This window comes from Cydia amplana, chromosome 5 (genome assembly GCF_948474715.1).
Source record: "Cydia amplana chromosome 5, ilCydAmpl1.1, whole genome shotgun sequence".
In the NCBI taxonomy this organism is placed as follows: Eukaryota; Metazoa; Arthropoda; class Insecta; order Lepidoptera; family Tortricidae; genus Cydia; species Cydia amplana.
In genome coordinates, this window is record NC_086073.1 from 11,387,688 (window position 1) to 11,413,267 (window position 25,580).

At 37.4% G+C, this 25,580-nt stretch overlaps 1 protein-coding gene across 2 annotated transcripts; it reads right to left on the reverse strand.

Annotated features, from left to right (window-relative positions):
• Positions 1 to 604: 604 nt before the first annotated feature.
• Positions 605 to 24,381, reverse strand: LOC134648030 (protein timeless-like). 2 transcript variants are annotated; one of them, XM_063502463.1, is made up of 17 exons: positions 24,278 to 24,381; positions 19,311 to 19,414; positions 18,304 to 18,851; positions 17,285 to 17,438; positions 16,937 to 17,175; positions 16,550 to 16,848; positions 16,093 to 16,453; positions 15,463 to 15,654; positions 15,140 to 15,240; positions 13,380 to 13,578; positions 12,940 to 13,166; positions 7,068 to 7,528; positions 6,491 to 6,691; positions 5,418 to 5,601; positions 3,501 to 3,605; positions 1,655 to 1,813; positions 605 to 846 (listed from the first exon to the last, which is right to left on the reverse strand). In XM_063502463.1, exons 2-17 carry the CDS (start codon positions 19,405 to 19,407, stop codon positions 666 to 668), a joined length of 3,708 nt encoding a protein of 1,235 aa, XP_063358533.1. In that variant the 5' UTR covers positions 19,408 to 19,414; positions 24,278 to 24,381; the 3' UTR covers positions 605 to 665. The 2 variants fall into 2 exon arrangements, with proteins under 2 accessions (XP_063358533.1, XP_063358532.1); XM_063502462.1 differs by having other exon boundaries at positions 16,093 to 16,477.
• Between the last annotated feature and the right edge of the window lie 1,199 nt (positions 24,382 to 25,580).

Below are 25,580 nucleotides of genomic sequence, written 5' to 3' on the forward strand. Positions count from 1 at the left end.
CAAATTTAGGCTTATAACCTTCTTGGTTCATATGACTTAGTGACAATAATAAAAACATAAGTCCCGAGCGAATAAAGTACCTAAGCTATAACTCCCGCTCCTAATATCACCCTTTGTGAGATTAAAAATAAATTACTTACCGATTAAGTTGCCAACCTCTGCCTTGATTTTAAAATTTTTAAAGGACAATCTTTTACGAAGTTGTGGGAATACTTACTTGCTTGGTATTTGTCATTTTGATGACATATTTAGATAAGCCCAAATGAGTTAAAGTTAAGGCCATATTGCACCAAGCACCAGGACCTAATTTACCGAGGAGGTACCCTGTCTGTTAGGCAAGGTCGTTTACACCACACTTACGCTATTTAATTCGGCGATGAATTAGCATTTTAAAAGTGGCTAGGTAGGTACTTATCATGATTTACTAAAATTAGTAGTTCAAGGCGAACTTACTAAGACATTGTTTTTACCAAATACATATGTATGACCAAATCTGTTAAAAGCCTACTGTCTATTAAAAGTCTGTCTGTCTGTCTACTGTGTATTAAAGGATTCCGAAAAGCGCATCTTGAGGCGTCCATGTCGTGCACATAGCCATTAGGTACTTATTCTAACCGCTAGCCATCGACGTAAGAATAGAATGTGAGAATTGCGTTAAGTTGTCTTCAGAAAGTGGGAGCGTAGACCCCGGGTCGCTCGGCGGCGGAGCGCTCGGCGCGGCCGGGCTCGCCGTCGCCGCTCGCGTCCGCTGTGCCGCTCGGCCGTAGCGCTACCTCCAATTTCTCCTCTTCGTCCGAAACGTACATGCGGGTTAGGTCTGATGCGACCGACGCAGTTTCGCTGACGCTATAACAGTAAAGGAAAATGTATGTTAGCGACAGAGGAATTGCTTGTGTGGTGGATCATAAAAGGGGAGATCTCGTAGTCTGCTCTCCCACCCTGATCAGCATTTTCGATTAAAGGCGATAAATATTTATTTTTACTCTCACTAATTAGGTACAGGTCGATTCACAAGAGCTGGCACGAATGGAATGAGTGAATGATAATATCTGTGTGTGACATATTAACCAATGGTGGCCTACTTACCGATACAGGTGTCACTCACACTCGTACAATGAAAGTTTCGTTCATTCCATTAGTTCCAGCTTTCGTGAATCGACCTGTACAAAGGGTGTTAACACATTCATTGCCCCCCAGCCAAACAATACATCTGTGCCAGGCCACAAAAAAATCGTCATATAAAGCTGTAGTACCACGATCCCGACTATCGGGTCGTCCGGCCTGAAACAAAATCATAAAATACCCGATAGTCGGGTTTTCGGCACTGAATGTGTTAAAAACTTTTTCGTAAACCATTTTATAAATATAGTTCGACATATCTGCATATCAATATAAACCGACTCGGGACTATTGCCCGATTGTATGTTGGAGTGGGATATTGTCTATTCGCTAGGTGCACGACTGGTGCTGCCCTCATTTTGGCAGACTTTCTATGTTAAATCTTATGGAGTAAAATTAGTTCAAGCGGCTGCCGCTAGTACTAATGGCGGCCATTCCATAAGATTACCTGTGTTTGTGACGATCAGCGCCACTTCCCCCTCCACCGACTTCGCACCTTGCCAATTGCAGTGGTCACAGAAGCAGTTCATCTTACCTGTTGTTATCCTCCAACTCCTCGGAGTTGCTCTCGAGCTGAGCGATGAAGTCCTCGGGAGGCCTGATCTCGGGCAGGGCGGGCGCGGCCGCCGCTTGCTGCACCGCCGAAGTCGAAGGTGCCTTCGACTTTGTTAGCGCCTCCACGTCTTCCAGGACACTTAACAAATTTACATAATAACGTTAATTTTACACGCTTTTTTTTTCTTGTTATGGACTTGAGGGCGGTGTTGCCCGTAGCGTCTAGTAAATTGTTATTTGTTCTTAATTTTTATGGCTTTCAAAATTATGGCTTCAGTCCAGTAGGACTATTTCGCCAGTATCAAGTTGATATCAAGGTATTAGACAGTCAGTGTACGGTGATTTTATTAGCTCTTGTAAAGCGATAGCCGGTCTTTACAAGTAGCACGTGGACTACCGGCCGTTGACTCCAAATTGGTGGTTAAACGCGTTTCAAGATTAATTCTCCATTCACTGCACACTACCACATTAGTTTACTGTATAAAAAGCTACCGATATTACACTTTAAACTTTTAAACAATGTTAATGAGCAAAAAACAAAAGAATTAATCACGAGGCAGACTATAAAGATGGCGCTCGAACCGGAAGTCCTTTTACGCTTTTATTTATTAGTTTTCAATGTTAGTACCATCGCCCACACTGTTAACTCTATATCGGTGGACCTTTATGCCTTTAGTAACAAGGTCCACTGATTTACAGTTAGGAGGGTTGCTGTTTGTATGTAGGTATGTCCGGGTCAAATATAACAAACCAAATTAGACCCACTTCCTATTGTTCGATTTAGCTGAAACTTCACATTTTTAATTATGTAAGTTGGGTGACAATGCAATAATTATGGTACCATATCGAGATGATCTGATGATGTACGTACACCGTGTACTCGAACATATTAAAATTATTTTAAACTGACTAGACTGCGGACGGTTTTGGTATGGTAGATTTAACGCTGTAACATTCATTTCATTTCATCCAATATACGATTACCACGTACGACGGCAATATTCATTTTTTTTTACAGAAGCCAAAATTTGTTGCTGTGAATAGGTAGGATTAAAAACACTATCATACATATATTATAAGAGGAGTCGACATACACTTAGTAGAGATAAGTATCCGCCTTTTTATTATAGGCGGATTAGACTCTCGCGCGAGCCACGAGACGAGCCGCGAGCCGCGCCACGAGACGCGAGCCCACCGCTTACACTCGCGTTCGGCTTGTCATTCGGTTATATACCTTATGCCGTGCCGTTAGTGTTTAAATTATATTAGCTCGACGAGCTTGCGAGCCACGAGACGAGCCGCGAGCCCACCGCTTACACTCGCGTCTCGTGGCGCGGCTCGCGGCTCGTCTCGTGGCTCGCGCGAGAGTCTAATTCGCCTATTAGGCTGTGTTTTCACTAGAAATGAGCGAGGATGCGTAGCGAGGGATGTTTTTGTTAAGAACCAATAGAATCACTACACGCTGAACGAGGAAAACAAATGAACTGATTCTTTTTTATAAAAACACATCCCTCGCCACGCATCCTCGCTTATCTCTGGTGGAAACGCGGCCTTAACTGGAGTTACATAGAACATACATAATTATGTACTATACAAGATAAAAATACTTAGAAAGTAGTTACAGAATGCTAATAAAAAGCCTTATTACACTTAGGTCCACTTGCACCGTTTCACTAACCCGGGGTTAACCCTTTAAACCTGGAGTTACCATGGTTACCAGTACAATTTGACACTAGGTTAACGGTTTAACCACTTAACCGCGGGTTAGTGGGATGGTGCAAGTGGGCCTTATGGAGTTAATAACATCGTATGTATAGGTCGCTTACCTTTCCACGGTACAAGTCAATTGAAGGTCTTGAGACTGTTGCACTAGCTCCAGCCAACAAGGCTTGTTTTCGGTTTGAACATCCGTGTTGAACGACGAACCTGGCCTGGAATTCATTCAAGTTGACTTAATAACGTGACTGGAATGTCGCCAGCCGCTAATATGTGCTTTATTATTTTACTAGCAACAGCACAGGGCGGACACGCCATACATCAAAAATCATTTGCGTTTATATGTGTGCACGGCACGCCTGTATACGCATCATTGTGTATGTGTGCGTAAGTCGCAGTACTGAGAACACGCCAGATTCATGTCGCGGGATAATATGGTCGCGGAGCGAGGTAATGCGAGTTGGGGCGGGGCGGTATGTGACCGTTCTGTATGATAATACTATTACTTATTCTGTGGCAACAGTAAAAAAGTCTACCAACTTTTTGAGTAAAGTAGCCACCATGTATAACAACATTAAAAACCTCTGTCGGGTATTTTGTAGGCATACACATAAAGTTTTCCTTATTTTTGATAACAAAAAATGCTTCACGTTTTTAAATCTTCGTAAAATAAGTAAGTTAATTCCATCATAATCATTATCAATAATATATTATATACACCTCACTCTTTATTCCTTGTTATTGACTTTAAATCTTAATTAAAACATATTTATAAACCTCTTGAGTTTCGTATAAATCGTATAATAAAGCCTCTACAAACCTCACCGATAATTGCATGTTATTTGCGATACATTGCGGCATTTGATCGATCGATTGAGTTCATTCGCAAATCGCATGCGATTTGTTGCAAGGTCTGTTAAGCCCTTATGGTAACTTAAGTACCGTGAAACCGTCCATTTATGTCCTGTACCCTTACAATGAGTTTACGAAATCGGTATACTTACTCTAACTCGCTTTTGGATAGACTTAAGTTAAAAAATAATTAGAAAAAGAGTTTTACCATATTTTTATTATGTACTTAATTGTTACATTTCTAAATAAGAAAATGTGTTAAATTACCAAAAAAGTATAAAAAATATTTGAAATTGACAGTTAGGGGAGCGGGGGGTAATTGGAGCCTACTAAGGAAAATTGTTAATAAAAACGACATATGTTTAAATTATAATAAGTATTGAACATAAACCTTGTTTATTTGAGTATCAGATAATCACGTTTTGAACCTGCTAAAGATATTTATGCTTTTTGGAAAACAAATCAAAATATAAAAAAGTCATTCGCTCTCACACTTCGGAAAATGAGAGCCTTTTTTTCCATAAGGGTAAAGAGAGCCATAATTTAGAATCTTGCTGGATATGATTTTTACCATAACTAAATCAACAAAACCTTACTTTGCTAATAAAGATAAATCTTTAGATCCTTCAGATCTTTAGATAAATCCTAGGCTCCCATTACCCGCTTACCTCCATTTTGATAAATAATTACATAAATATTTTATTCAGTTTTCTATCAAAATCGATTGAATGGCACTTGATAGATGATTAATTTGTGTATGCAATTAGTACAAACTTGTTCAACAATATCATATTTCCATGCTTATCTCGTCGCTGACAATCTGAACTTTTTTTATAAGCACGGAACGAAAAACAAGCAACCGCCTCCTGCGACTCAATGCTGCACTCATTACCCGACCGCTCTCATTACCCCCCGTTCCCCTACTCAATACAAAAATGAACTGTTATAGGGATCCCCTTTCGCCGCGTCAAGTACAGCAAATACAGGTGCGGTAAAGTCACGTTGAGAGTACTGCCGGGCTAGCACATGATTGGCGCGACAGTATCTCGCGGCGAGATAGACTACCCAGTCTATCTCGCCGCGAGATACTGTCGCGCCAATCATGTGCTAGGGGTGCTGGAGTCTGGAGGGTAAATGTGCCCATGAAAAAATAATGAAGGCGCAGCGTTTCTTACCTAGGCGTAAAATTCATAATAGCAGCGAGGTGTTTCCGTTTCTGTATCTGATAGAAGTTGTCTGGCGCGGCGATCATCGACGTGCCTTCCTCGGGGAGACCCGGCGACATCGGCGGGTTGCACTGCTGAGTGGCGTTCTTACACCCGCTACTAGTTACTTCGTTGATGGAGAATTTTAGTTTTGCTTGAAACAATAACACAATATCTCATTAGCGTAAAAAAACGATTAAGAACAAATTATTGTTTGCGGGATAATTTCGAAACCAATTTTACCAACTATACTAGGTATTTTATATTCGATATTCTGATCAAAAACGTGGATCGAGTCAAAGAGAATAGGAGTTACATAATTATGTCTTTGATAGAGTAGTCATACAAATAAATGATGTTAAATAGTGTCACAAGCCGTAAATTAAAATTATAGTTATTTCACATAGCTTGATACGGTGACAGCTGTCATTGTACCCAAGTTATATTAACAGACACAGTATACTACTATAATATAAATATAATAGATGCATAAATAAAGCTCTCGCAGGTAAACAAACGCAAGGTCGTTACATAACATCAGTAGAGGAAATACCGCAATGTCGGGCGAAAACGGAAAATTCCAATGTTACCGTTACTAGATATTGTTTAGTTGTTTACTAAGTTCTAATAAGTAAAATCCTTTTTCTCCTTGCGCCAATTTTACATGTCTCTGTTTGGCCCCATGGTCGACTGGTAGAGAATGCTATTAGGCATTAAGTCCGCCATTTGTACATTATTTGTGTGTATTGTGCAATAAAGTTTAAATAAATAAATATTCTAGCAGTTTTAGTTATGGCAGCAAAATTTCAAGATATTATATGCACATGTCGTATCATTTAAGTAGTGCTCTAAACTAAAGATGAGTAGACTTAATTTTAACGAGAATAAAATATAAACAAATCCATATGGAAAGAATTCCACTGAAGGGAAAAGAACCTCCCAAAAAGTACTCAGTTTAAAAGTCTAAAATCTCTACAAATCGCGTTCTATTTATGAATGAATGTAGGTCAACCTCAGTGTAACGTCAATAGCAGTAAACTTACTTGTGTCAATAACAGCGACTCTGCCAGCCACTTCGTACAAGACATCAGCTGACCAGACATGCGGTATCCTTATGAATACTTTGCCGGTGTCAACCGGCATTTGGAATCCCAATTTATGTAGCAGTTGCAAAAACTTTAAATCCTTGCACATGGCAGCTTGTTCACAATTCCACGGTACCAGGGGCACAGATTGATTAAGAACTGAAAAGATAATGGAAATAGAATTAGTTATAGAACATTATAGACGGAGAGCTAGCTACGGAAATAGGTATGCAATTTATAGAGCAACGAAATCCCTCTAGTTAGTGTGCCATACTATCATTATTATTTAATCCGGGCGCCTGGCAACTGTTCAGCGGTGGGTGTGACAGTGGTTGGGCAACAAAGGGGTTGTAAAATCAATTGAAGGTGTGCAATTTATAGAGCTGTGTGTTTAGTGTCATATAATAGCTAATTATAAAGTACTAATAGTTTCGCTTATTTGTATCGGTATAAGTGCATTATCAATCATGCTGAGTGGCTTTATGTAAGAACAACTAAATGAAAAAATAAAAAACCAGACTACATAAATACTTACGTAGAGCGTGATAGGACACAGGAGACATCACTGGCGAATTGATTAGACATCCTTGATTAAACAACTTGAACTGATGGATACCCGGATCCGCGGTCGTGCCGCATTCGCTCTTCTCGATTTGCAATTTTGCGTAACAAGTTTCAAGTAAAACTTGTTGAACCCAGTCTAAACATTTAGTTTTTCCGTCTTTTCTTAGTTGCTCACATAACTTTCCGATCTCAACATCCCTCATTTCTTTGTTCATCTTAGCGCCCTTTTCGGTGTTAACTTCAGACTTAGACAGTTTTTCATATTCCTCTTTGTTTATTATATTTTGCTTGTATAATTCTCTGATCACAGAATCTCTAGACTTAACTGTGCTGTTTTCTTTAAAGCATCTTATGATTTCGCCGATGACATCCGGATGAGTGTTGCATTGCAAATAATTCCAATTTAAAGATGAAAGTTCATCTTCAGTCCACCTGCAAAATAAAATCAATTAAAGAATAATAATAATATTTCTTGGACACGGCGCGGATAGTCCGCCGGTTCCTCTCTCTGCAGCCCTGACCACCGGTAGCTTGGGCCTTGCCCCGCTGCTGGCGGCACCCTAGGTTAGGTTTTTTATAATGTGTTTATATGTATTTTTTATTGTTTTGTAAGTGTTTTTATATTTTACTTTTATATTCATATTATAAATAACCTAACTTATGACAAAAAATAAATAAAGAAAATAATAATAATAAATAATAGCCTGACATTGTGATATAGATCGATCGCAACGCCGGGCCGTGCTCGTTGACATCACCATCCCCATGATGAGAATCTCGTGAAAGCCGAGCAGGACAAGTCCAGTAAGTACCTGGACTTGGCTCACGAGATAACCGCCATGTGGGATGTTGATTCGACGATCATTGTCCCGATAGTTGTTTCAGCGAACGGTCTAATAGCGAAGTCTCGACCAACATCTTGAGAGACTCTCGCTAGGTGGTTGGATCAAGGGCCAGATGCAGAAGGCGGTGATCTTGGACACGGCGCGGATAGTCCGCCGGTTCCTCTCTCTGCAGCCCTGACCACCGGTAGCTTGGGCCTTGCCCCGCTGCCGGCGGCACCCTAGGTTAGGTTTTTTATAATGTGTTTATATGTATTTTTTTATTGTTTTGTAAGTGTTTTTATATTTTACTTTTATATTCATAATATAAATCACCTAGCCTAAGAATTTAAATAAATAAAGGAAATAAATAATAGTAATAAAACAGTCATAGTAAGAAAAGGGTGGATCGTCTGTTTGCGACACCGCGGTGTTCCGTCAGTCAGTAGACACAACATAATTTATTAAAAGAAAAATTGCTGGCGCCTAATAATCCATACATTATTAAAAATGCGAAAGTTTGTCTGTCTGTCTTTCCGTCTGCTACCTATTCACGCTTAAACCGCTGAACTGACTTAGTTTACATTTGGCATAAAGATATAGGATAGTTTTATGTCGGAAGACATCTCTAAAGAGGGTGGAAAAGAGAAAATTAATGAATTGCCTGTTAATTGGTGTAAGCAATTAAGCATATTATGCTCAAAACTATTGCCATTAGATTTTATCCAGGCGCTATACTTACTCTAACTGCTGGTACAGTCAGCTGCAGAGAAAAAGTTCTATGCAGGGATGGTACCTTTTCTCTGCAGCTGACTGTACTAATTCCACACAGACGAAGTCGCGGGCAAAAGCTAGTAGACTATAAAGTAGGTTAAGTAGGAACCCTACAGCTATGCATTCAATTCTTCGCTCTAAGATTCAATTTAATGATCAAAGTCTATGTTGTTAGTGAACACATGCCACTAATAATTAATAGCATGCTTAGATGACCCATTATACCCAGTGCGCTTATAATATACTAGCTGTTGCCCGCGACTTCGTACGCGTGGATTTGTATATTGGTGGTTATATATTCTACATTAGCTTAGAACATTGTGCAGCAAGTGATTGCGGTAGGACGGTTAATCATTTGTTAATTATTAATATTATACAACGCATGAGACTTTGTCTTTCACAACCTACGAAGTTTCAAGCCCCTAACTGAATAAAATTGTCCTCGATATAATCCCTCTAAACCCCCTTAGAAGATTTTCATGTCCTCTATTTAATAAAACCTACTACCTAACTACCTATTTACGAAGTTTGAAGTTCCTAGCTTTTAATAAAATTTGAACCCTATACAAACTTTCAACCCCTTTTTAATCATTTTAGGGGATGATTTTTTAAAAGCTGAAATTATTTTTCTTGTATTCTAATAATATGCCTTTATACAACGATTCAAGTCCCGCACTCAAAAAAATGTTTGGCCTCCAAACAAATTTTCAACCCCTTTTTCACCACCTCGGGGGATGAATTATCAAAATCTCTGAAATTAGTTTTCTTCTCTTTTGATAAAATACATTTTTACGAAGTTTCAAGTTTGTAGCTTTAAATAAAATTTGAACCCTATACAAACTTTCAACCCCCTGTTTTAACCCTGTTAGAGGATGAATTTTACAAAACGCTAAAATAACTTTTCATGTCTTCTAATAATATCCTCAAATAGAAAGATTCAAGTCACGCGTTCGAAAAAAATGTTTGATATCCATACAAACTTCCAACCCCTTTTTCACCACCTTAGGGGATGAATTTTCAAAAACGCTGAAATTGGTTTTCTTGTATCTTAATTTAATACCTTTTTGCAAAGTTTCAAGTTCCTAGCTTAAAATAAAATTTGCACCCTAAGACGAACTTTCATCCTCTTTTATCCCCCTTAGGGGTTGAATTTCCAAAAACGTAGCAATTACTTTTTTTTGTAATCGGCTATTATGCCTTTCTAAGAAGTTTCAAAGCATTTGTAATGGATTAAAACTTTCAACCCCTTTTTAACCCTGTTGGGGGATGAATTTTATAAAACGCTGAAATTATTTTTCCTGTATTTTAATAATATCCCGAAATACAAAGATTCAAGTCCCGCGTTCGAAAAAATGTTTGATATCCATACAAACTTTCAACCCCCTTTTTACCACCTTAGGGGATGATAATTCAAAAACGCTGAAATTAGTTTTCTTGTATTTTAATAACATATATTTTTACGAAGTTTCCAGTTCCTAACTTAAAATAAAATTTGAACTCCATACAAACTTTCAACCCCCTTTTAACCCTGTTAGGGGATGAATTTTACAAAACGCTGAAATAACTTTTCCTGTCTTCTAATAATATACCAAAATACAAAGATTCAAGTCCCGCACTCTCAAAAATATTTGATCTCCGTACAAACTTTCAACCCCGTTTTTACCACCTCGGCGGATGAAGTTTTAAAAACGCTGAAATTAGTTTTCTTGTTTTTTTAATTAATTACCTTTTTACGATGTTTTAAGGTCCTAGCTTAAAATAAAATTTGCACCCCAGGACAAAGTTTCATCCCCTTTTTTACCCCCTTAGGGGTTGAATTACCTGAAACGTCGCAAGTCCTGTTTTTTGTCATCGGCTATTATGTCTTTCTAAGAAGTTTCAAAGCATTTGTAATGGATTTAAACTATCAACCCCTTTTTAACCCTGTTAGGGGATGAATTTTCAAAAACGCTGAAATTACTTTTCCCGTCTTATAATAATATCCCCATATACAAAGTTTCAAGTCCAACACTCACAAAAATATTTGATCTCCATACAAACTTTCAACCCCTTTTTCACCACCTTGGGGGATGAATTTTCAAAAACGCTGAAATAACTTTTCCCGTCTTATAATAATATCCCCATATACAAAGTTTCAAGTCCAACACTCTCAAAAATATTTGATCTCCATACAAACTTTCAACCCCTTTTTCACCACCTTGGGGGATGAATTTTCGAAAACGCAGAAATTAGTTTTCTTGTTTTAAATTTAGTACCTTTTTACGAAGTTTCAAGGTCCTAGCTTAAAATAAAATTTGCACCCCAGGACAAAGTTTCATCCCCTTTTTTACCCCCTTAGGGGTTGAATTACCTGAAACGTCGCAAGTCCTGTTTTTTGTCATCGGCTATTATGTCTTTCTAAGAAGTTTCAAAGCATTTGTAATGGATTCAAACTATCAACCCCTTTTTAACCCTGTTAGGGGATGAATTTTCAAAAACGCTGAAATTACTTTTCCCGTCTTATAATAATATCCCCATATACAAAGTTTCAAGTCCAACACTCACAAAAATATTTGATCTCCATACAAATTTTCAACCCCTTTTTCACCACCTTGGGGGATGAATTTTCAAAAACGCTGAAATTACTTTTCCCGTCTTATAATAATATCCCCATGTACAAAGTTTCAAGTCCAACACTCTCAAAAATATTTGATCTCCATACAAACTTTCAACCCCTTTTTCACCACCTTGGGGGATGAATTTTCGAAAACGCAGAAATCAGTTTTCTTGTTTTTTAATTTAGTACCTTTTTACGAAGTTTCAAGGTCCTAGCTTAAAATAAAATTTGCACCCCAGGACAAAGTTTCATCCCCTTTTTTACCCCCTTAGGGGTTGAATTACCTGAAACGTCGCAAGTCCTGTTTTTTGTCATCGGCTATTATGTCTTTCTAAGAAGTTTCAAAGCATTTGTAATGGATTCAAACTATCAACCCCTTTTTAACCCTGTTAGGGGATGAATTTTCAAAAACGCTGAAATTACTTTTCCCGTCTTATAATAATATCCCCATATACAAAGTTTCAAGTCCAACACTCACAAAAATATTTGATCTCCATACAAATTTTCAACCCCTTTTTCACCACCTTGGGGGATGAATTTTCAAAAACGCTGAAATTACTTTTCCCGTCTTATAATAATATCCCCATGTACAAAGTTTCAAGTCCAACACTCTCAAAAATATTTGATCTCCATACAAACTTTCAACCCCTTTTTCACCACCTTGGGGGATGAATTTTCGAAAACGCAGAAATTAGTTTTCTTGTTTTTTAATTTAGTACCTTTTTACGAAGTTTCAAGGTCCTAGCTTAAAATAAAATTTGCACCCCAGGACAAAGTTTCATCCCCTTTTTTACCCCCTTAGGGGTTGAATTACCTAAAACGTCGCAATTCCTTTTTTTTGTCATCGGCTATTATGTCTTTCTAAGAAGTTTCAAAGCATTTGTAATGGGTTCAAACTTTCAACCCCTTTTTAACCCTGTTAGGGGATGAATTTTCAAAAACGCTGAAATTACTTTTCCCGTCTTATAATAATATCTCCATATACAAAGTTTCAAGTCTAACACTCCCAAAAATATTTGATATCCATACAAACTTTCAACCCCTTTTTCACCACCTTGGGGGATGAATTTTCGAAAACGTAGAAATTAGTTTTCTTGTTTTTTAATATAGTATATTTTTACAAAGTTTCAAATTCCTAGCTTAAAATAAAACTTGCACCCCATACAACCTTTCATCCCCTTTTTAACCCCCTTAGGGGTTGAATTTTTCAAAATCGCTTCTTATCTCTTGTACACTTTATAAATTCAACCTAGTGTGCAAATTTCAACTTTCTAGCTTTTGTAGTTTCGGCTCTGCGTTGATGAATCAGTCAGTCAGTCAGTCAGTCAGTCAGTCAGGACACTTGCATTTATATATATAGATAACTACTACCACAAAAATGCGTAATTGGTGAATTCAAATTCTATAGAACCATGTTTTTCAGTGAATAACCCAGGTCACCCAGGGTACAGGGTACGTAGCCAATAACCAGCAACGGATGACATTTTTGTCAGTTTATCCAGTCTATGATCCAGACATAGACTTAAATGTAAATAAACATTTTGATTTTGATTTTTTTATTGAAATGAGATAAAATTGTTAATTAAATTTATTGCTTGTATTTTTTAAGACAAAACTCGTATATTTTAAATGCCTAAAGTGTAATGTAATACCTTTCTTTAGATGAGTGACTTGCACTACTGTGCACAGAGTTGTTCTCCCCCCCTTCGGCCGCAGGCTGGGGATCTTTCTTTGCAGACGCAACTACTGCTTGCTGTTCGGTTACGACTTTCTTATCGTCAAATATCTGTGTATCCATTCTAAAGTTGTCAGTAGTTAACAGCGCGTGCGGCTTCTTTATAAACGTGTTTATCACATATTCTATTAAATCAGACCAATCCTGTAAAAGCAATTAAGTTAATTTGTAAATGTCAATATTATTAAGCTTTGTTCACTAAACTTGAACATGAACATGCAATTATTAAAATGTTTGTGCCTAATAATGTAATGTAAGCAACTTATTTGCGGTATCCTTGCAATAAGCGTAAAAAATCAATTTGAAAAAAAAAACGCGATGCCAATTATGTTTAGACGAAATGAATTTTTCACTTACGTCGCAAATTTCAAATTCAGACCTCCAAATAGAAGTGAACGTCTTCAATATCTTAGGTTGATATAAACTGATCAAACTGTCCAGCTCCCCTCCCACGTGGTGCATGATCGTGAACACGCAGTCGTTGACGAACTCCCCGTTCACCGCGTACTCTTCTAGCAATAGCCCGTATTGGTACATTATTTCAGGGGTCGCGAACCTGTATCAGACAAAACTCCTTTGAGTGCGCGAATCAATAAAGATGCTCAACACGAATCAATAGCGCTGGATAACGAAAGGTGATTGTTTAAACTTATTTTCGCGATAACACTTCGTTGGTGTTGACTCGAAGAGTTTCCGTAAAGGGACAAGTTTCTCCTATGAAGTTACGAATTGGCGTTTTCTTTTGTTAAACAATTAATAATTACAGCTTGTGTACCTAATCATTGTTTTTGTTGCCCGTGGTAACTGCAATAATATGTTAGGTAGGTACACAACGAAGGCCGCAAAAAATATCTGACACGATCTTATTTGTAGATCCATAAGAGCGTGCCGGGTCTCTATTGTTTCCCAAAAAGTTAGAAGTCATAATGTATTGTTTGCCCGCATTTTCGCGTTAGTCATAATTCAGTTCGTTCAGAAACGCGTCACTTTTCAGGATTGCCATAAAACAAACCTAACCTGACTAGGTTAGGTTTGTTTTATTTAACTATAGGATAATCTTACGAAAACCCTGAAAAGTTAACGGTTTCAGTTTTATGACTCTTGATAATATGAAAATCTATCGCGGAAGGAGTATCGAGACATTCGAGACAAACCTTACTGGTTTAACGATACTTTTGTAATTAAGTTTAGATATTGTGTTGTAATTACCTTAATAAATAAAATAAAAACAAACAATACATTATGACTTAAAGCTTTATGGGAAACAAAGGGACCCCGAGCGGGCCACATATTTTTGCGGCCTTCGAAGAGTAACATATTATTGCAGGTGACTGCACCAATGACTTCAATACAATTTCCACCATTTTCAATTGGGACAGAGTCACATTTCTTTTGTTTCGATCGGCTTTAAAGTGAAAGACATTCAACAGCAAATTTTTCTAGTATGATGGTATTGATGGTTCTTAGGAAGATAAAGATAGATTAGCTTAGTTCGTGGGAAGAAGAGGAACATAGTAATGTCTCACGCTATGAACAAAGCATTTCCGCGTAATTGAATTTAATACGTTCAATTTTCGTTAACCATACCCTATATTTTATTAAATATCCGCCCACCAGCAGGCATGTCTCACTCCGCGATTTCGTCGCTTTGCTACAGGTAGCTAAAAGTACATCTGTTCGGCCCCAATTTTGGGGAAAGCCATAAGCCGCGCGTGGCGCTGTCGCCACCTAGCGGCCATATCTGTGCTGATCGTAACAGACGCGTTTTGTTAGAGAGTGAGTCTTCTGTACTTAGTACTATTATTTATTCTGTGCCACCAGTCACAATCTGTTACATAAAGTAAGAACGCAACAAACTGATCCATCCGTGGGCAGTCTAACCAAAACAGTAAGCAAGTAGGTACATCAATATTTCATGATGTCGGTAACTTGAGGTAGTTTGTTTACCGTGACCGTAGTGAATAAGGAACGACAAAAAATGTTAACATACATACAACATAAAACCTAGTACGTCACGTGGCACGGCATGCGTCTACAAAATATATCAATATTGTGTCTGATACCTAACCTACCGAATTGCCGATATACTACAGGAGATAGGGAATATGTGTACGTACTGTCTAATGTGTTCTGCAATGTCGGTAGAACCGGTGTAGTTCGGGTTCCTCATGGCACTATCCAAAAATGTCAGCAGTATGTGGTTTGTAACAACGAGGTCCTGTAAAACATATGAAACAATTAGAATTAAGAACATTAAATGCGAGCAATCGTTTCATTTTACATTGTTTCCCCATTGTCAATAAAAAAGGGACAAAAGAACGCGTTTAACCGCAAGCAAGACCGAAGTGCTCCGTGATCATGCACGGAGCACTACATAAGTAATAGACGAAAAACACAACTAGAGTTAGAAAACCGTGAGTAAAAAGCTCTAAATTTATACCTGTAAATACTGCTTGGAATGGTATTTCGGATTATAGTGACGTAGCAGCAGCACTAAAAGTGACCTCAATTCATCGGTTTCACACATTTTGTTTTGTAATGTTATAAGGGCGTCTTTATCAACGGTACAAATATGCGGACATTTTTTGTACACTTCAATGGCTTGTACAAACTCTCTGATGGCTGTAACAACCTGAAAAGTCAAGGTTATTTAAGGGTTCATCATACAAGAACAGGACTACTGCAAACTTCAAACTTCAACATTTATTCAGCTAATAGGCCACAAGGGGTTTGTTCCTGGTTCGTCGTATTCCTGTTTCGTCGTATTCCTGTTTCGTCGGATTCCTGATTCGTCGAAATGTGCTAAAAATGCTAGAAAAAGTACGATCACTGGTGATTACATTAAATCTTCATATTTAGGTAGTAAATACTGGTTTACTGCACGACATATTTAATTATATGTATATAATTCCCACGAAACAATAATACGACGAATCAGGAATCCGACGAAACAGGAATACGACCCACAAGGGTACTTTTACACGTCAACATTGAATTTACATAGGTACAAGCAGAAAAAAAAATACATCAACAACTATACGAACAGAACATATGACATCTTAACACTTACCAGATGAAGACGCCGGCTACTTGGCTTCAAGTTATTTCTGTCTAGCTTAACAGCCAATTCAAATTGTTCACATAAATTGACACCCTCAGCGGTCAAATATGATACTATATCAAAAGATATTACACCGGAAATTTGTTTTAAATCCAATTCGATTTGGGTAGCAAACTTCAGAAAATAAGTCACTAACCAGAAAAAATGTGACGTGTCGATTTCCAATAATACGTTTGTGAGGATTTGACTATGTAGTGTTTGTACTAAAGAATTGTAACCTTTGAGTAAAAAGTCAACAGTAAATTCTTTAAGCACATAGGATATGTCATCATCTGTTGGAGTTTGATGAGTGAGACCTTGTACGTTTATGCTGAAATAACGAATTAGATTTTCACTGAAATGCAATTAATTGTGAAAATCTTTAATTATTTCATGTAAATTTAAAAAATCACGTTAGAATACTTACATATTCGCTTTACCCCTCTTAGTTATCTTCTTACGCTTTCTCTCTTGTAATGTAATACCAGTCCGTGCCTTGGTGTTCACTCTTTGTTTAGGATTGTGTGGTTTTTGATGAACTGGTTTTTTGAAAGGTATCTCGTCATCGTTGCTTGAAGTAGAAATTGACTCTTGATTTTCGATTTGCGTTCCATATCCGCAATCAGAATTTTCAGATATTATTCCCTTCCCCTTCTTCTCAGCCTTTGCTGGCTGTTGACTATTACTTGTCTCGGTTGGTAAATCTTCTGACATCAGTTTTTCTTCCTGTAATATTTAAGTTACATCTACAATCATGATTAAATTTATAAATATGTAATAAACACTTAATTTCAAAAGTAAAAACGTATCATACATTATCAGACTTCATATTTTCATCGCCAGTCGAAGCGTCTTGATCTCTCATGTGAATGTCACTCTCATCAGGTAACAGAGGTAGAAACTGTTGATTCTCATCTTTCATTGTAATGTTTTCGGAAGTTCCCCACCCATTGGTCTCCGAATTTGGTTCATCGTTACTTTTTCCGCTACCACCCGTATCTGACGAATCTGACGTCGGATCTGATGTCAGCATAGGTGACGAATCTTCACTACCTAAAACATGTTATATGTTTATATATGTTGGTATCTCCTATTTAATAAATCTTATATGTATAACACGTCTATATATATAATATATAATTTGACTATATTTATTAAGTACCTCTATCCGGTGGAGAAGTGTTACTTTCATTGTCTTCTGAACTCTCAGAATTACACGACTCCAGCCACATATTGAGAAGTTTGTGCAACGTAACCACATGCTGATCTTTATACATCAGTGCTATAAGTTGTACCATTGTAACTCCCCAATTAGTCTGGAATATAAAATAAGTACAAAACACAAACCTAATCTCATTCAACATCGCATTATATATATATATTAAAGAATCTATTGTTTTTGAGAATTTAAAGCAATCAACAGGAAAAAAAATCGCAGCGCTACTAAGGATTATATATAGTTCATATTGTACAAAATGTAAGAGCTCTTTAAGTGTTAAAATAAATGAAAAATAATGATCTCCAACTTTAAAAAAAAATTGTAACAGCATATTACGCATAGGTTTAGTTTGTTGACATTGTCACCGATATTTGTTAGTGAGAAGTTTAAAGAACCACCTGGAGAATATACATTCTGGCAGGCAGTCGTGTGTAAAAGCCATCGTACAGACCAAAAGGGCGTTGAACGGAAGAGCAGAGAGACGTCAGCGCGGCGCTGGAGCACGGGACCCGCCAGCGCAGGCGCGGGAGGCGTCGTTACGTTAACCCCATCACGTAACACAAAGCACGGAGCGATCACCGAAGGTCTGTGGTCACTAATCACTTGGAAAATATCCGCGTGGGCACCCCGATTCAGTTTTAATTAATCAATTTAGTTTCGTTTTAATTTAAACTATATTTGACAATACTTAGCTGTTCAACTGTATTTTTAACTTTGTTTAACTGTTGCATTGCTAGAAATCGAATCTTACATTCGGATATTGCTTTTTTGTCATTAGAAGCACCTACCATATTGCACGATTCGAATTCGAAAGTTTATCGTAATTATATACTAACTTTGTATGGTACTGTTACTCAAGAAATCGAATCTTACGACCGGGAATTGCTTTTAATTGACATTAGCAAACATTCACTTTGCGAGATTCAAAAGCAAATGTTAACATTGGAGAGCTGATCACTTACCGCTTCCGGTATAATCATTAGCTTAATCAGTACTTTCTCGACACTTTGGCTAAACATGTTCCAGAGAATCTGATTTTGCACGGCATGACCAGATCCATTGTTGCCTGAAATAGGACTTTTAACGTCCTCTGGTATATGCAGTATGTTTCTCAATAACAAAAGACTGTTACTTATGTTTGTACATTGTTCAGGTGACACTTCTGGTTGACCAGGGTCCACATTTTTCTTTAAAAAGTCTACAACGACTTTTGTTGCCCGTGGACCAGTAAAGGCCGCTTTAGTGGCTGTGAGTAACTGGTTTATTTCAAATACTATATGCAAACCAAAATCTGATTGCGATGTTACTTCAACCGATAGCAAGCACTCTATGGGTATAGACAAATTGACTAGTATTCTCACTAGTAATTCTATAGTTTTATCTTCCTTTGCGTGTATCAAAAGAGGTATTAAGTCTTTTTTTATGTTTTGCCCGAAACTGATGCTCCTGCGGTATGTTCGTAGATACTTGTCTTCAGTTATAATATTGTGTAAAATAGTTTCGAGGGCAGCTGAAAATATATTTTTAAGTTATTAATTACTTGATATCTAATTTTGACCTAATATCGCACATCCTTCTAATCAGACACTGTTTAGTTTACTGAGAATTACATTGGATACTCGTATCTGTTACAGTAGGTTTCTCAATCACTTTTAAACCAGTCACATAATACAATTGTTGTATTTCAACACTTGATTATCTTGTAGTATACAAATAACGTACCTAATGTACCTATACTTAACTAAAGGAATCGTTAAGGGATTCGTTTCGAGCTAGGGTTTAGGAATAGAGACTGACGAGACGACTGTAAATTTTAATACCAACAATGGGCTGGTAATACCAGAAACGAATCCTTTAGTTGTATGTTGCTTGTATACCTACTACAAAATTACAAATCATTAAAACAATATTATTGTCTTTGTCTGTTTCCAATTTTAGGATAATGTACTATCTAACGAATTGAACTCACCATTACAGTTGTCATTTACGTGATATCCATCTGTGTGCATAAAGCCAAGATTGCTGAATATGCTATGAATCTGTGGACTCCTAAGAACCCACTCCATATTTTATCTGCAACAAAAAATTATAGGTAAGATTCCGAAGAGTGCTAGAAGTACCTTATAGACCTTATAGTAAGTATATACGTGTCTAAATTACGTACGTAGTTCTGCACGAACGTTGGTAGATATGTCGTATTCAGATCGTATAATCCGCCGTTTTACAAAACAGGGGCGTTTTGAAATGCGGCGGTTCGACGATTAGCCGGATTGTCATTGCGATACGTTCTTCAATAAGGCGGCCTACGTTTAGCCGCATCATATCTACTATTTAGATTGTAGAGTAACCAGTTCTTTCGGTCGCCTACGTAACCGGAGTTTGACAATGTTTGCAATTTAGTTTATTTTTATCATGGTCCCACCGCACTACATGTGTTTGTTTTCCAAAACATTTCCTTCACAACTTAAACAGACGGGGCCCCTATTTCTGGGTGGTTTGCCCTTCGGGCATCTGAAGCTACCTAACGAACCTAACCTACTTACCTACCTACGCTTTTTTCCCCAAAGTGTAATGTTTTCACGGACGTCTCACTAAATCAATAGGTAGGTAGGTTAGGTTCGTTAGGTAGCTTCAGATGCCCGAAGGGCAAACCGCTCAGAAATAGGAGCCCCGCGAAGCGGGGCTCCGTCTAGTTAAGTTGCAAAGGAAATGTTTTTGAAAAGAAACAGTCCGACGAACTCCAGATTTGATGGACACCCCAGCGTTTTTCATAGTTTGTTGTTGTTATGTCAGGCAGCGCCACGAGTGTTAAAAATGGGAACTAAAAACTGTCAAAGCGGCGGCTAATGACTCGCTGTATTACATTACGGCTAGCCGTGTTGAAGAACGTATGGCGCCGAATACATTCCGGCGGATTTTCATTCAGCCGCATTCAATCCGTCTAATCGTCGAACCGCCGCATTTCAAAACGCCCCTGTTTTGTAAAACGGTTAGCCGTAATGTAATACGGCGGATTATACGATCCGACAGCGACAGATATATAACTTTGAAAAATCTGTTGAAATGTGTTTGATCACTATTCCTGTCGACTGTCTATTACATTAAAATATAAAGTGGCCCTATTCTCCTTATCCGTTATTGTCCGATATCATATTTAGGTGCTTAACATTTTTTTTAAAATCTCTTATACAGATTAACAAAATTATGGAAGAATACGTATTTCTCAACAAAAACTATGATTTTTTTTGTTTGAAGACCTGTATTGCATTTCAATTTCCACAGGTAGTTTGTTAAGCAATTTAACAGCCTGCTGGCATAGATTGCGTTATTCGTTTAAGCCTGCTGGTATCTTGCACAGATTGGCCCGGTAGCTTCCTCTATTTTTAATGATGGACGGAAATTTACTTTTATGTTTTTGGTGTGCGACACCTCATAAGAGACAAGGGGCACATAATGAAGTGCGCAAGGTAGCAAACTAGCAATAGTCCTATTAACTACGCGCTATGTTCGAAATCCTGAGCTGCAAAAATAGGTACCTATACATTTTGCACTGTATAAGGTATAATAAAGTTTACATAATGAAAACATAACTGATAAAGTAATGACGTGCATTGCACCTATCTCTCTACAAGTAGAGGCGTACATACATACCTCTTACATACCTAACCTACACTCGGATGACGCTTACTCGACGTGTCTCGTGTTTATACACATGCCTGAGTAACAACACAATAACGAGGGATACGATTGGGAGAGCATTGCTTAAATCGTTTCATTGTTTCGATACAAAACTGTAAAGTTTAGCTAAAACTAACTGTTGGAAGATATACGATATAGAGATGTTAGAGACAATAGAGACACGTTCGCCTTTATACATACGTACCTATTCAATTTATTGTATTCTCTCTGTGTCCTGTATTTAAAAAGCGGCCAAGTGCGAGTCGGACTCGCCCATGAAGGGTTCCGTATTTAGGCGATTTATGACGTATAAAAAAAAACTACTTACTAGATCTCGTTCAAACCAATTTTCGGTGGAAGTTTACATGGTAATGTACATCATATATTTTTTTTAGTATTATCATTCTCTTATTTTAGAAGTTACAGGGGGGACACACATTTTACCACTTTGGAAGTGTCTCTCGCGCAAACTATTCAGTTTAGAAAAAAATGATATTAGAAACCTCAATATCATTTTTGAAGACCTATCCATAGATACCCCACACGTATGGGTTTGATGAAAAAAAAATTTTTGAGTTTCAGTTCGAAGTATGGGGAACCCCAAAAATTGATTGTTTTTTTTTCTATTTTTGTGTGAAAATCTTAATGCGGTTCACAGAATACATCTACTTACCTAGTTTCAACAGTATAGTTCTTATAGTTTCGGAGAAAAGTGGCTGTGACATACGGACGGACAGACAGACGGACAGACGGACAGACAGACAGACAGACAGACATGACGAATCTATAAGGGTTCCGTTTTTTGCCATTTGGCTACGGAACCCTAAAAAAGCTACTGGCATGAGGCGGATTCTGATATAAAATTTGTTAAGATGTTGATGTTTTGACACGACCTTGATGATGGCTCACGCTGATTAGTGCGCACGAAATGCACAGGGGAGAGATCATGTAATTAGGCATCTTGCTCGCACTTATTGGTGTGCGTTAGATGCAATGAGTATTATCTAGGCTAGGTAGTATCATAGCAGGATCAAAACTTTAACAAATTGTTAAATAAAAATCGGCCTCCTTTCTTAGCCCATGCAATTGTTCTTTCATTGAATGTGATTACTTGTTACTTACAGCTTACAGATACAATATTTACAAATACATTATTCGGTGTAAATTTCAACCGTCACGTTTTTAGTTCTGTTTGTCAGCGTTGTATACGGATACGGATACGGAAAAACCGAACCGTATAAACATTTAACATCATACAATTTTACAATTGCAATTCCATCCAAATTCCAAGTCCTGTCGAGCGAATCGGAATCCGAATAAAGATTTTTTTTTAATTAAAAACTAAGGGGAATCCGCCCTCTCGAAGACTAAGTACTACGAAGATTTGAGAAGAGAATACCCTGTACACGTGACGCTAGCGAGCGCGGGCGGGCCAATTGTAGGTCACGAGTCGCGTGGCCGGCGCACGTGCCCAGTTAACGTGCCCAGCTATAACGTGCGCGGCCCGCGTTATGTTATGAACGAACGTTGACGAACGGAGACGGAGAACGGAACGTGCTCTCATGACGCAGTTTGGACGATTATGTAGCTGGGGTCGAGTATTGTTGAGAATAATATTCCCATATCCTAATTATAACACTTTTACGTAACGTATTCTACCAACATGTTTCAACGTTATAAATTATAGTATGCCCAAACATGACAATTGTAAAGTTTGCTTTCTAAATCCCTTATTATAAAACGTCAGATTTTCATAGAAATGTGACATTCATGGTGACATTGCCATCTTTGGCATTGCAAATGCCATGCAGAGTTAGCTTGGTCCGACTCCATGCAACATCGGATTATTTTAAACTGAAATAGATATCCCATCTAAAACATTTTCAAGTAAAATGTTGCCAAGACGAAACTATGAAGCTTTCATTGTCAAAAAGTTATCAGATCTCATGTAGAGCGAAGCTTCTATACTTCGTTTTTTTTAGCATTAGAAATAAGGTAAACAATCTTGATGTGTCTTTTAATTGAAAAACACAATTTAAAAATATGTAACAATTATGAATCTAATACGATCTTTTATAGTCTTCTGCTTTCATAAGTAATAAAAAAGACATGTCAAAATTGCTTACCTTCTTTCAAGTTCTTTCTAATGCTAAAAAAAACGAACTATAACTCTACTATTTAATTAGTAAAAAATATGTGGCTTGGCCGTCTTTACTACTGTACCACAACAAAAACTTAATGAATAGTGAATACATTTTTCCCCTTACACCCATGTGACGGTAGCGAAACCCCAAACCACATATTTTTACAAGGTATAGAGTTTGTCAAGTTAGGGCTTGTAGAGTTGGAAGTTGGAAGCTTATGGTATTGTCCATGGACCTAGAATTATAGGTCCATGGTTTTGTCTTGGCAATGAAAATTATTATGGTGGGATTTCACTTCTTTTTGTAAGTTACTTATGAGAATTTTCCATCCCTTAATTTAAAGGGCTGGGGATGATTTACTAAAAATTCTAAAATATGAATTTTATTATACAATTTTCCCTATATCAATTTTCAGACCTCTAGCGTCAAAATTTGCGGAAGTCTCATAGAAACTTAGTTAGAACTAGGGTTTGGGGGGTAAAAGTTTTAGTTTTGTTTTTGTTTTTGTGTACTAATACTAGCTTATATACCAAATTTCAGCTTTCTACTAGGTCTTTAGGAAGTACCCTAGAATTTTGATGATCATCAGTGAGTGAGTGAGTGACGAAATTGGGGTTTTTTAGATATCAATAAAATCTAAAGCATTCAATCTATGCAATCGAAACTTTTATATTTAATTAGTCCTCTATTGAGATCATATCCGGAGAATTTTGTTTGTCTGATATAATCCAAACCCAAGTAATGAGGGTTCATAAATTGGTACTGATACTGAAATGAGATATTGGCTTTAATATCAGAATTCCGGCCTCATACCGCCAAATTGTAGGTGGAAGTTTGAATCTAGTTGTATTTTTAATTAAGTTGATTTTCATTTGTTCGAAAAATTTACGAGACAATAGTACATTACATACCTAGGGAGGTGAATTCGTGAATGCTCCAGATCGCAGGTGTTTCTGGCCCAAACCGAAGGTGAGGTGAAGGGGGGATAAACCGGATAAATATGCATAAACTACAGGGTATTATCAGTTATCAATCTATTCTTGTATTAAAAGGCAAAAAGAAACACCTGGTCTGGTACAGTACATTGAACAGAATATTAAATAAAATATCTTACCCTTTAAATTATCTGCAAGGATTATCATTTAAAACCAAAACTTTTTCCTTTACACGTTAATCGCAGTAGGAATAACTCAGGATTGTTTAAGTTCACTAACACTCCTTATAAAATTTTCCTTTGCACTGTAACAAACACAACAACTCACGATACAAGGTAGTTCATCATGTAATATTATAACCACATTATCTACTGCAAAATCTAATTAATCTTTCTAATCATTATCGGCTTAGATATTTGTTATATATGTAAGTGCGTAAGGTACCTTCTACGGTTAATCTAATAATCTCGGCAAATACCAACAGTCCAACAACACTGAGAATTAAATTATCACAACATACAGACAGCAAGTTCCAAACAAGACTACAAGTAGTACAAGTTGAAGTTAATGAAGTTAGTTTAGTTGAATTTGAAGTTGACACTGTTGACAGCTTGGCAGGTGAGGTGGGTTGGTACCATCAATCTAGTATGAATAATAACTGGATCAGGCATGAGGGGTCGGGGGAAATGACCGAACGGGATAGTCTTATGTATTTTTCAGTAGGAGTTGCAGAGAAAGCGCTATTATAGTTTGTCAAAGGACTGTCTCATTTCAAACATAGACAGAGATAATCATACTATCTTTGTTTTACACTAGTACTAGCACCCAAAAGAAAAGGATGAGTATAGTTTTTTTTGTTCTTATTTACTGACTGGTTTGACCAACTATATTTGTATTCTTTGCAAAAAAAATTTATTCCCCGTAATTTTAAAGCCATAACACACTACCTGACAACCTACGCACATCACCAAGGTCACAGTACGCCGCACCAATAAGAGGGAATATTACGCAAAAGTCTGCATAGGGGGCGCCACATCAACAACAAGTAAACAATCTAAGGGTCTACCGCAAACGAGAGAGTCGACATTTTGTTAACTAACCTCTCTATCACTCTTGCATATTCGAGCGATAAAGAGGCAGATAGCTGAGTTTCGATTTTTTAAGGTACAGTATGTTTAAGGTACAGTATGTATAAGATACTCTATGGTATACTTAAGTCACTAGTGCTGCACTCTCATATATATATATATACATTATATATATTATACTACTCTTTGCCCTAGTGACAGCGAGAAAAATATATTCAGCCAGCACAAAATTACAGGACGTCGAAAATGGCCTTGGCGTCGAAAGGATGGTATAGCCTGACCAGTAATATATGATAATTGTCAAGAGGGCGCTGTTATTCTCATGTATAGGGTGACAATTCAGTGTAGTATGAAAAAATTAGTTCCAGTGAAATTCCGCAACATGGCGCACCCA